This window comes from Propithecus coquereli, unplaced genomic scaffold, assembly GCF_000956105.1.
Source record: "Propithecus coquereli isolate 6110/MARCELLA unplaced genomic scaffold, Pcoq_1.0 Scaffold56, whole genome shotgun sequence".
NCBI classification, from domain to species: Eukaryota; Metazoa; Chordata; class Mammalia; order Primates; family Indriidae; genus Propithecus; species Propithecus coquereli.
In genome coordinates, this window is record NW_012151507.1 from 6595877 (window position 1) to 6609483 (window position 13607).

The 13607-nt window shown below is 42.8% G+C and overlaps 1 protein-coding gene across 1 annotated transcript in view; it reads right to left on the reverse strand.

Moving 5' to 3' along the window:
• Window positions 1-13607, reverse strand: part of SLC9C2 (solute carrier family 9, member C2 (putative)) — a 100141-nt gene that overhangs the window by 170 nt on the left and 86364 nt on the right. The window contains 5 exon segments of the mRNA XM_012657721.1: window positions 1752-1832; window positions 3375-3560; window positions 5764-5895; window positions 7034-7201; window positions 13104-13202. Coding sequence (XP_012513175.1) covers window positions 1752-1832; window positions 3375-3560; window positions 5764-5895; window positions 7034-7201; window positions 13104-13202 — 666 coding nt within the window.

Sequence of the window (13607 nt, forward strand, 5' to 3'; positions counted from 1 at the left end):
AGATAGGCACTTTACTTTCTTCCCTCAGAGGTCCGTAATAAGCTCCCAGAAGTCCAATACAAGGACTGACAAACTCAGATGAGGACAGGCAGACCATGTAGACAATTGAAGGGGGCTGGATGGAGACAAGGGGGTGGGACAGACCGTGGCAAAGTGGAGAGCGGAGCATCTGCTCCCTCTACAGAAGCCAGCTGATACTCAGCTCTATCTAATTGTCACCACAGACAGGAATGAGGGCTGAGTGTTGGTAGACCTCGTTTTGTCATGAAAACTTCAAAATCTTTTTTAAAATGTGAAACTTCTGTGTGTTTCAAACTTGGCAACTAATTTAAAAATTTTAAAAGAAAACAGGTGTGGAGGCCAAACCCAGTCTACTGCCTAGATCAAGTCCATGGTTGTACCACCTGTGACTTTTGTTTCAAACCCATTGGGGAATACAGAGTGAAGTGTTTCCTTCAGTCTAAAAATGATTCCAGAGGTCCTGAGGAAGGAGAAAGGCCTAGAAGCCCAAGAACAGTAGGGACCTGTGCCCTGCTTCCTAGCAGTGCTTGCGATCTCCGACCTAGTAGCCCTCAGTAGGCCCTGAGCTCCCAGCCTTGCCATGGACTCCTGTGCCCCAAGAGTGGTTTGGGAGCAGCAGAGTGGCAGCCCTGAGGAGACTGTGAGCTGGGGAGATGGCTATCTCGGTGCTAGCCGACTCGGACAGGTGACCTCGTAGCAGAGGAGGCTCCGTAAATCATGATGCCGCATATGACCGCACAACAGGGGATGGAAAGGAGACATAAGAATGTCTGAGACTCAAATTGCTGCTAAACAAAAAACATAATTACTTATTTAATGTCTACCTCTCGTCCCCAGGACAGAAACCTTGTCTGGCTTATTCACGAACTAGCACCTGGCACAGTGCCCAGCACACAGTGGGGCTGCATTTTATTAAAATTATGCAAATGAGAAATAGTGAGATAGAAAATATTAATAAAATTTCACTTTTTGCACCAAATGTGAAATCATGTAAATCCTCCCCTCAAATTACCGTTAAGAATTGCAAAATATCTAAGCCGGTGGATCACATGAATTGTAAACAACTGGAATGGTGCAGACTAGAAGCACAAAACAAGGGTGACTGTGTTTTCGACCTGGGGCAGCTGGGAGAATGTTGCTATCAGGCTGAGCATGGAATAAAAGATCTTGAGTGTGTTTTCCGTAGAGCAAGGCCTTATCGAGTCTTCTTTGTAAAATGCTTAGCACCATGATGCATGCAACCGGGGGCTAATAAACATTTATCAGAGTGTACCTAAGAAAGTCGTTTGACTCATAGCTGTGACCGTGATTTGGGGCCTGGGTCAGGTTCCATATTCCTTTTGGTTGCAGGGAGCAAACCAGGTCCCCACACCTGGGCCCACTTGAGAGTCTATCCCCTCCCACTTCCTGCACTGCCCCCAACAGCGCTATGTGGCTGCAGCCTACCAGGGCAGGAACAGACTGCAACATAGAAGCTGCTCTCTCCCCTGTCACATGTATGGAGGGAGGGACATGGGAGAGGAAGGAGCCACCTGGATTTCAGTGTCTGGAAGTCTCTGATAGGTCTCCCAGCAGCAATATGGCAGCCAGGGTGGGCCCAAGGATGAGGACTAATGGTAAGCCCACACAATGCCCTTGCAAATCACTTTCTTAGAATTAAATGAATTTTTCATGTATTGAAGTTCCTTCTTGATGGTTTTCCTACTATTAAACAGCAATCCCTTACCCATGACGTTGGTGGCATTATTATTTTTGGAAGGCTCAGATGCTAGGATTATCAGCAGCTTGCTTAAATCAGAAGTTCCCTGAACCTAAAGGAAAAAAGTCAAAACTAGTCAAAAGAGCATTCTTTGATCTCTAACATAGCTGCTTCTCAACCTTTCCAAAGAATGTAAGAAATAAGCCAAAGCGTAGAACTGCGTCTTCAACCTAGGCTCTATCTTTTTTATGTCAAATCCTCTTTGATGTTGTTTCAGAAAGTCTTAGATCAGCATACTTGTTTTGTTGTTGCATACTTGCAGACACCAGAGAGGAAATTTCTACACCTTACTTGTAACTGGACAGGAAATCCCAGTTTGGAAAGCAAGGAATCCCCAGCACACAACCAGTTGCTTTTATTCCCACCTTGATGCTCAAGGGCTCAAGGCCCAGCCTTCCCGGGAGAGCAGGACTGTCTTCCTTTCTCAGAGCTTTTGTCCCACGTGCCCAAAATCTGGCTTTCAAAAGGCCCAGGAGCAGACAAGTAGTAATTGTAACTCTCATTTCTAGATGCCGCATATTATCTCATTTAATCCTCATAACGACCCCACGAGATGGCTGCTGTCATTACCCCGTCTTACTGAGGAGAACGTGGGGGTCTGGAGGGTAAGCAGCTTGCCTGTGCTCATGCTCCACGCAGGAATGGGGATCGGGCTTTCAAGCGAAGCGCGCCCGACTCCGAACCCTGGTCTCGTAACAAACGGATCTGCAGGTGTTGCTCTGTTGCCCCCTTGCCTCTTACCTCCACCCCTCATTTCACACCTGAAGAGATCTTCATCTTCCATTAAAAATATTTAAATTACTCTCATCCTCTGAATTGTTGAAAGGGACAAAATAAGAATGTTATGAAAGAGGCAAGTTCACTTTTCAGGTTTACCAGCTTTTCCAGGACGTAAAGCTTCGTTTAATGAATGCCCTTCCACAGTCTGAACCGGCAGAAAGGGGAGGAACTTACTATCAGATTAGAGAGATGTCAGCTTTTCTCCTGGCCCCTTGATCCTCCCGATTCCTGGGTCCCACCCTCCTGTCACCCCTGTGGGCCAATAGCTGGTGGGCTGGCCCATTAGGGACCTTGCTCTTACCCTCCCCGTGCCCTGTTATGTCCTCGGTTCACACTTCCCCCTCCTTACAGAAGCGTGCAATGACAAGGACAGGGCCCAGGGCCCACTATCAAGTTGTGCCCACAGCCCCTAACATGGCCACAAGGTGATGTAGCCCCCACTCAACTCCCTTCCTATCAGCCAGTGCAGATACGTCCAGAGCCACCTAGAATACAGCGTCGCTGCCTTGGAGTGAACTAGGAAAAATGCATCGCATCCCGACCTTCCTCTGGGCAGGCACAGCTCCACGCCAGGGCCGATGGCTTGGCAACAGCAAGCAGGCGGATTCCAGCCCCTTGCCCCTCGGGCACAGCCTCGTGTAGGGCACCTGCACCACAGAATCCCCGGGTACATTTTTACTGTTTTACTAAAGGCAGCTAAGAACTGCAGGGTCTTTACAGGTTTCATTTCTTTTTAAGGTGGTCAGTTGAGTTTTAAAGTCACTTATGGGGTACCCTGAAAAGGAAAGAACTCTTTAGACATTATACTCCTTACCTGCTCACAGGTTTTAGGTATAATGCAAGGTGCAAGATACGGTTCCTCCGTCTTAGTATCAATTACACTGCCATACACAATAATGACAAATTTCATAGTCATATTATTAATAGTCATTTCATTATAGCTTGATAAAGTCTCCACATATGCGTGGTTGGATAACACACACTTCTGGAACTTTAAGTCCTATAATAAAATTACATTTTTTTCTATAAATCATACGGACTGACACATGATATCAAGAAGAAAGCAGATTCACGGATCTATCTGAAATATTTGAAGATATCAGGAGGCACATGGACCTGGTACCGACAGACAGAATTTATTTAATAGAGTTTAGAATGGCCTCTGTCAAGCTTCTGAACTCAAAGCTTTTATGTTGTTATTGTGTCCTGACCCTGATTTGTGAGCTGTCAGTCAGCCACAGCAGGGGGGTTAGCGATGCCTCAGTGGGTTTCTATTTGCACAAGAACCAGAGGCTTAAAGCTTAGGAGGTTTCACCCAGCAGTAAGCAAACATCCCACTTGACAAGTGCACAAACAGTAACAAAAAACCAACGCAAAACAAAGCAAGGCACCAAGTCTGAGCTACGCTTCAAGGCTCAGCATCATGGACTTTAGCACTGGAAGGGAGTCGTTATGGGTTGAATGGTGTTCCCCCACCCACCCCAAATTCTTATGTCGTAGTCCTAACGCACACCGCCTCAGACTGTGACCTCATATGGAAGCAGGGTCATTGCAGATGCAATGAGTTACGATGAAGTTCTACCAGAGTAGGGCGGGCCCCTATTTCAAAGGACTAGTGTCCTTGTAAAAAGGGGAAATGTGGGCACAGACTTGCATGCAGGGTGAACACCACGTGAAGGTGAAGGCAGCCATTTCACAAGCCAAGGAGGGAGGCCAGGACCCAATTCTCCCTCACAGCCCCTTGGTAGAAACTAACACTGCCGACACTGTGCTTTCAGAACTGGCCTCCAGAACCGTGAGACAATGAATTTCTGTTGTTTAAGCCACTCAGCATGTGCTGCTTTGCTGCAGCAGCGCTAGCGCAGTAACAGAGGAGCTTAGAGGTCAGTCCAAGGGCAGGAATTTCCTGGCCGGGGCCCCGATAGGGGCCCTCAGTTCAGTCTGAACAGTTCCAGCCCCCAAAGTGCGTGACTACACAAGCCAGTTCTTGAATCTCAGTCACTGACAGGCAAATCAAACACCCACTTGCTGAGGGTGTACCAAACATAAGCAAATTAGCAGCCGAAAAATCTAAAAATAAGCTCTTTTAGTTTGGTTTTTAAGTGCATGTACATTTTGAGTTCTGTGATTCTAGAATGGGAAGAGACAACATAATCTTATCAGTGCCTAGGTGTTGTTCTAGAAAGTCTTAATTGGCTAGTTCTTTAATGGAAAAAGACTAGAATGAAATAAACCAAAGTATTAAATAGAGATTCTCTGGAGAGTAAAATTGGGGGTAGAAGGTTATTATTATTTTTTTAATGTTTTATATCTGTATTTTCTCATTTACATAATGAATGTATTGCTTGTGAATTAAAAAAATCGCAAAGGACATTCACCTTATTATTGAGTCAAATCTGACTCCATATAGTTTCAACTCGTTGGTCCTAATTCTCTCCTCTGGGTTTCATATGACCCTGAATTTGTCCTACTTCTCACGAAGAGGCAAGGTAAAAGGAAGAGTTTCAATCTTCTTTCCCCTCCAATAAAATTTTTCTGAAAGTCATTATTGCCACATAGTAAAAAAAAACAACCTGACTGGCTTGTATGACATACTAATTTCTGAATTTCAACGTTTATATCCAGCCTCTTATTTCAGTGAATATTGTTGAACTTGAGGTCTGTCACTTTCCCACTTCCTGACTCATAGTAGGGTCTGAATAATTATTAATATTAAATAGGATACAAATGTGGGATTGTAAACTGTGCCAGTCCAGGGACAGACTTGAACCACTATTCTTTGGAGGGAAGGTTCATGGAAGAGACTCAGTCACCTCAACAAAGATTTTGAAAAGGCCGGAAATTGATATTAACAAAGGTAGAGTGGACGACAATACATACCAGATTGAGTGTTCAGTGACACATTCTGACTGACGCTATGCTTAGCTCTGGGAGAATCTATCTATTTAATATTTGCTGAATCTACTTTTTATTGTTTTAGGGGAGGATTGCAAATAGCCTGGGAAAATTAGCTGTGACAAGAAGACCGAAATCTGTAGGAAGTGGGGAAAAGACAGTGGTCAAATTCTAGCAATCTCATTTTAGAAAATGAGACACAATCTTCCTTTCTATCCTTGTCTCAAAAATATGAAATGCATTTTGTAAAAAAAAAAAATACAGTACATAAAAATTCAATTCATTCATATTTTAATCATATAACTTACCTCATCAATGAGACTCGATTCAAAATACTGATAGGCAGTCTTGAGAGCAAGCTTTAGCCATATTTTATATTCCAGGGATGGCCAGAAGACGTCAAAGCCTTCATATAAATCCTCCAGGGAGATAAAGCAGGCCTGAAACAAGACACCAGGCCACGGCAGCTCAATTTGGAACTAAATTATAAGACCATCGAAACACAACACGCCTGCAGATCTAATCTTCATCTTAACCTCTCAGAAAAACTGTCAATTCTAGCGTAATTGTGATACTCTGCCATTTTAGAGCATCCCTGTTGTGAAAAAGGTTGTTTGCTATGTATAAGATGATAAAGTTATGGTCCAATTAAAGGTATGAACTTAATAATAGACCAGTTTCAGTTAACAACAGGGACACAAAAAAAAGAAAATAGACCAGGAAAATTTATATCCGTCAATAGGTACAATGATGGATATGGCTCCTGAGCCTAAGTTTCAGGAACTGAGACATAGAGACTTGTCTGTTCTTTTCCAGTAGGTATAGTGGGCATAGTATTTGATTCCAGAGGCAAACTGTTGACTTGAATGAAAAAGAAGACTACTTGTTCAGAATTCAAGTTAAATGAACTTTAATTAATTCAATTCAGCCTTGTGACTAGATTCCTGCCTTCTATACTCTTCTGGAAATGAAACTGTATGAAACCGCTAAGATAACATTCCCTTCTACTCCACACCCCCTTAAGACTCTGGATCCTGCTCTGTTGCATTGAATAGTCCCAACAGACTGAGAATTCTTTGCAGCAGGAACTTGGGCTCATATCTATTTGAGCTCCCCACACCTAGTGGAATGTCAGGCCACTTCTGTGCTGAATAGATAACTTCTTACTTAGCAAGTGAAAAAATAGAAGATAGGAACTTTAAAAACAAAGAAATACTCTTTAAAAACACTCCTCCCATGATGGTGGCCATTTTTTGAGCACCTATATGTGTCAGGCATGTTACAAAGGTATTTTCCTAATATTCATAATGTCAAAAGGTAGGTATTCTCTCTACTTAATAAATAAGGATATTAAGATGTAAGGAGGTTAAATAACTCATTCCAGGTCCCACGGGCAGGATGTAGTAGAGCTTGGCATGTGAGACTCTAAATCTGCCTTCTCTCAGCTAGACTATGCTGCCTCCCAATAGCTGGTTGTGTGACTAAATTAGATATCAGAACCCAGAGGAAGAAAAGATGCTGGCATTTTTTATTTACTTGAGGAATAAATAATTACCCATGACAGAACCATTTTCTTACCTGTAAAATTGTTTCACAAATGACGGTATATTCAATTTCACGCTTAAGCAGGCAGCTCAACTCTCCGATTATGTCCCCACTAGTACAGTACTCTGTAAACATGGTTTTGGACTCTCTAGCAGGCATTAGGCTACTCTCTATTCCAAAGGTAGGAGGTGAACTATGCAACTGCAAAAGGGGAAAAATGTGCAAAGGGAAATAAAAAATGTAAAATCCTTTGATCCAACTGTAGGAGCTCCCACTATTTCTTACAGTTATTCTAATGGAAGGCAAAGATTTTTCATGAATCTTATCATGTGTCAGGAAGAATTAGGCTGTCACAAAAATCACAGTTTCTTTCACACTTCAACTCCTCAGGACAAGGATTTGTTTCCAATCTTTAGTTATAAATCTCCAATTTAGTTGTCAATGACCCCTACTTACAACTTTCTACTTATACCTGTCTCACGTAAAAATCCCACCAAAACTAGAAATTCTAGTCTGCAACCAATGCAGACCCACTCTGAGTCCACCTGGGCTGATGCCTCAGACAGAAAATAACTTTTGACTGCATGAGCACATAAATCAGATATTGTAAATTAATATGCTTCCAAACCATGCCATGATTTCAGTAAAAACCTAGTCTCTCTTTTAAAGGCTTAAGAATAATTACCATGAAATATCAGCAGGAAAAGATTTTAGGATAAACATAGGATGCTCAAGGTACTTCAGGAAGAGACCTGATAGGCACGAATGGAGAAAGAGGAGAGATGTCAGATTTCAGGGGGAAGCTGCAAGAATGAAGAGGAGAAGAATTATGGAATTTTCTAGAAAGTTTAGCTGTAAACATCAAAGAGGAAGGCTATTGTTAAGGACACAGTAAACAGGGAACAAAAGGTCACCCTCTCCTAGTGATTACCATTCAGACTTTTAGAAGCATTCATGCTTCCAAAGGACTTTGAATTTTTTTAAATGGCCCTAATTTTGAATGCAGTTCAAATGACCTTTAAGCAATGAAGAATGTCTCTGTTGATTACAAACCAAGAAAAGAAGATGACATCTGTGGTAGGCAGCATTCTAGAGAAGCCCCCCCAACATTCCTGTCTGCTATTCAATAAAATACTAATCTAAGTACTGCTATGAAGGGACTTTGCAGATGGAATTAACGTTACTAATCAGCTGGCCTTAAAGAGATGATCTTGGATTATTCTGATGGACCCACAGTAATTATATGAGCCCCTGAAAGTAAAAGAGGAAGGCAGAAGAGCCTGTCAGAGAGAAGGGGCAGCTTGAGAGGGATTCCACATGCCTTTTCTTGTTCTGAGATATGGGGGCTGCACGCAAGGACCAAAGAGGAGCTCTAGGAGATCAAGGGGGTCCCCAGCTGACAGCCTGCAAAGAAGCAAGGACTTCCGTCCTATAGCCATAAGGAACTACTAGATTTTGCCAACAACCTCCATGAGACTGGAAACAGATTCTAATCTCAGAACTTCCAGAGGGAATGCAGCCCTACTGACACCTTAATTTCAACATTGTGAGCACCCAAGCAGATAAGCTAGCAGAGCCCACCAGATGTCTGACCTGTAGAACCATAAGATAATGAATCTAAGCTACTAAATTTGTGGTAATTTGTTATAGCATCAATAAAGTGCTAACATAACCTCTTCAGACCAAATATCATTGAATTTATGTTTTAAGCAGGCTTAGCTAGTCCAGCCATTGCAGGAAAATTCCCCAAAGGAACATGTACAGTATGTTGCATCTTTTAAGTATTTGATTTGACATATTTCATAAATACTGGTAGCAGCATATTTTTGTTAGGATTCTAATGGGAGTATTGCACAGTGGCTAAGGGTATGGATACTGGAGGCAGACAGAGTACATGGGTTCAAAAATGTTCCATGAGCTGATGAGAAAAACTAATATTCAGTGGTTTTGGGGTAGAATGTTCTGTAAACGTCTGTTAGGCCCATGTGTTCTAGAATCCCATTTAAGTCCATTGTTTCTTTGTTTATTTTCTGCGTAGAGGATCTGTCCCATTCTGTCAGTGGGGTGCCAAAACCCTCAACTATTACAAGGCTGCTGTTTATCATTTTGTTTAGATCAAGTATGATTTGCTTTATGAATCTGGGCATGCCTGTGTTAGGTGCATAAATAATTAAGATTGTTAAGTCTTCTTGTTGAATTGTTCCCTTCATCATATTTGTCTTTCTTTACTTTTGTTGATTTGAAGGCTATGTTATCTGATATGAGAATGGCCACACCAGCTTTCTGTTGGTTTCTACTTGCATGTGATATTGTTTTCCATTCCTTCACCCTGAATCTGAATAAGTCCTTGTGGGTTAGATGTGTTTCCTGGAGACAGCAGATATTTGGCTTGTATTTTTTTGTCCATTCAGCCAGGCTATTTCTCTTCAGTAGGGAGTTGAAGCCATTCACATTTATTGAAAGAATTGATAATTGGGGTGGATTTCTGTTTATCCTGTTGAGTAGAACTTTATTGCTCTGTTTTACCTCTTGAGCCATTGTGATATCTGGGCTCTGAACTTTAGCTTTTGGGTGATTTGACACTGGTGGGTGTCTACTGTATTGATCCATGTATAATGCAGTTCTGAGAACTTCCTGCAGGACAGGTCTAGTCTTGACAAATTCCCTCAGTGTTTCTATCTGAGAAAGTCTTTATTTCTCCCTCATATAAGAAACTTAGTTTTGCAGGATACAAAATTCTAGGCTGGTCATTATTCTGTTTGAGAAGACTGAGAATGGGGCCCCAGTCCCTTCTGGCTTGTAAGGTCTCAGTTGAGAAGTCTGAAGTTAGGTTAATGGGTTTTCCTTTGTAAGTTACCTGATGCTTTCACCTTACAGCTGGAAGCAATGCCTCCTTTGTGTTTACATTGGCCAGTCTGATGACTATATGTTGGTGGTGATTGCCTCTTCACAATGAATCTCCCAGGAGTCCTTTAAGCTTCTTGTACCTGGATATCTAGATTTCTAACAAGGCCAGGGAAATTTTCCTCAATTATTCCCCCAAATAGGTTTTCCAACCCTTATGTATTTTCTTCTTCACATTTAGGGATGTCTATGATTCTTATGTTAGGCCTCTTTACATAACCTGATATTTCTTGTAGGATTTGTTTGTTCCTCTTATTCTCTGTTCTTTCTTTTTGACTGACTTGTTTAACTCAAAGGTGTTTTCTTCAAACTCTGAGATTCTTTCTGCTGCCTGATCTAGCCTATTCTTAAGACTTTCCACTATGTTTTCTATTTCCTTGTGTGAATTTTTCATTTTTAGAAGTTCTGCTTGATTTTTTTAATAATTCAGTTTCTTTAGTGAATTTTTCATTCATTTCCTGCATTTTTTTTGTGGTTTCTTTGTGTTGGGTTTTTATTTTCTCTTGTGTTTCATTCAGCTTCCTTACAATCCATATTCAAAATTCTTCATCTGTCATTTCAATCTTTTCCTTTTGGTTGATAACCATTCATAAGGAGTTATGGATTTCTTCTGCTCTGATTTATCATGTTTTCAGAGTTCTTTCACTGATTCCTTCTCATCTGGCCTCTTGGTTAATACCTGGGGGTGCTAGGCCTGACTTACAGGCCTGTCTCTGGGTCCCCAAAGATTGATCCCCAAGCATGCCAGGGAGAGGAGTGCTGGTACTGAGTTGCCTATAGGGTATTCTAGCAGGTTTGATGAACCTCTCAGTTTACCTCTGACCTGTTGTCTTCACCTCTTCCCAACAGTGTGTAGTGAGTTAGGTCCCCCAGCTTAATCTCCAAGATGGCGGGTGGTATTTGTGAGTACAAACCAGCCACTCCCTATTTGCTTGAGTTGGAAGGTGCTATACTTAGCTATGAAGTTGTTCCCCCATCATTGATTGAAGTTTGTGTGGAAAAGCCAGATGCTGAGATGGTCTTTTGTGCCCATGGTAAGCTCTGGTCTCCCAGGTGGGGCATATGACTACCCCAAGCTTTAGGAGGGACCCTGTAGCTCCCTGGGGTTGCTTGATTCCTACTCCCACTGAGGTGAGGGGAAGAGCAAGACAAATTGTGGCTGGATTGCAAGAGCCTGAGCGGCTTTGCAAAGCCTCAGGCAAAGCTCATAGGTTGCTTATCTGGCCACTAGAGGAAGCCACTTGTGTGAAGTTCAGGGTAATGTCTCCAAGCTGGGAAGACTGTTCCCAAGGGAGGGGTCTAATCCCTTGAGTGCTAAGGCCTGGGCCAGGCTGTTTCGACCTTTGTCCACTAGCATAGTTTCTCTACGGGGTGGAGTGAGTGCCCTCCCTATTTTCTCCCTGGAACTCCACAGCACTCTCCCATCAGATCAGTCTGTGTGAGTTCCCTCACCACCTGAGACCTGCTCTCAAACTATCCCTCAGTCCATGTGTCTGACCGACTAGCATGGGTGTCCGTGGCAGGTAGGGTGATCCCCAGTTATGCATGCCTGTTCCACCACAAGACCCCAAGTGGAGAGAGGTAGGCCTCTCTGTTCACAGGGGCCTCTGCCAGGGACATGCTTCCACCTGGGAGAAGTGGCTTCTCATGAGTTTCTTGGCTTAAGTTGCACTCCTTATTGTAATGAGTGGGGGGAGGGGTCCCTGAGGCATTCGGTTGTCATGGAAACCAGGGGCTAGGCTAATTCACTCCAAGTGCCATGCCCCTATCCAACATGGAGGTTCTCCAGTTGGGGTAGGGGATGGGCGTGCTCATAGATACCCGTTCCCCAGGGCCCCTCCATACTCTTCTGTTGGAAATGTCCATGAGGGCTTCGTTGCCACCCAGGTCTAGGACTAAGACCTCTCCTCTACATCTCCCTGTATCACCCTCTTGTCCTGGGGGGCACCAGGTCCAGCCCACCTGTCTAAGCTGCCAGTGCGCAATCCCGCAAAACGCCAGCAGGAAGGAAGCTTGCAAATTGTGGTAACCCCACTCTCTGGTGGGCTCGGCCAGGAATGCACACCCACCGTAGAGAAGCAGCTGTTCGTGTGCTTCTCAGTTCAGAGGATTCTCACGGTTGTCATGGCAGGGGGAGGGGCTGTGGCTGCTAGCAGCCTGAGCTAAAATTACTTTCTCTGATGCTGTGATTGGAGGAGGTGCAGAGGAGGAAGTGTCTAGGTGTAAGAAAGCTGGCACTCCAGTCTCTCTCTCATGACACTTTCCCGTGGGGTGTCCCGTTGGAATACTGTCACTCCTGGGGTTCGCTGGTTCACCCTGTTCTTCCTATTTAGCCACCATACCTGGGTTTGTGGAGGCTGAAAGCGCCTCCAATGTGTTTTGTGTCCTGCTGTTCTCTGAAGGTAGCTAGGTGGGGCAGGGGGACCCCCTTACCCTTTCACTGGGCTCCCAGCCTCTCTGGGTTTGGTCCATGCTACTGTCTTCTCCTCTCTGTCTTCTTCTTTCTAGGCTTTGCAGTTTTTCTGTTGAGTCCCCAGATGTCTCTGTTGCCTCTGTCTGTGATCCACACCAGAGCTGCAGCTGCTCTCTGCTCTCCTCAGTCCAATATTCTACCTTCCCGCTGGGACCATCTGACAAGCGATGTTTCCACTCGGCCATTTTGGTTGCTCTCTCTGGGTCTTGTGTTTTTATCCCTTCAGCCATTCCATGTCTTTTGATCAGAGACTTTAGTCCATTTACATTTAATGTTATTATTGATAGATAAGGACTTACTACTGCCATGTTGTTATTTGATTAAAAGTTACATTTTTGATCCTCATCCTACTTACCTATGAAAGATCTGACTTTTCAGCCCACTTCCTCATTCTTGGACTCTCATTGCCTTTAGGTGAGTTAAACCACTCCAAGTATTGGTTTTCTTGTGTGAATGTCCTGAGAAATATTGCTTCCTCCCATGATTGTTGGAGGAATAGGAATAAGTAATGGCTAGGCCAGTATTTTGTAAAATGGGAAGCACATTTCAGGTATTGAGTATTACTATTACTATAGCTCAGCTGTAGTGCTCACTTCGAGCAGAAATGTTTTCATATGGAAAAGAGATTGTTAAAAATTTAAACTTTTTTGGTTCCTAAAGCTCTCCTTATTTTACAATTACACATTTCAAAATATATTTTAAGTAAAAAAATTAATAGCGCCTTACAATTGCCATTCCTGAAATAATTAAGTAGATTCCTTGTGGCATTTCACCTTCTTTACAAATGACATCTCCATAGTCAAAATAAGCAAGTTTGGCTCTTTCCTGAACGGAAAAAAGGAAAAGAAAAGGAGAGTCAATGCAAAAGGTTCATAGTCTACTTTTTTAAATATAAATAAGGTTTTAAACCTAAAAATGGTTTCCAAGTAGCATAAAAATACAAATTATATTCTTGGTTTACTAATAAATTGTAACATTCTCACATACCACATCAACTTTTAGTAAAAAAGGGACAAGCAAACAAACAGTGCACTCTGTGATTAGTACCTAGCACAGTAACTGATATAAACACCCAATGAAGATATATAGAATGAATGAGCGAATTAACGAATGTAAACCTTTTTTTCTGGCCCCTATTTAGGACTTGGGTTATAAACAGATCGCCTGCCTTCGGAAGAGCTTTTAGTTATGTTGGATAGATATTTACAATGAAGTGTGATAATTATGACC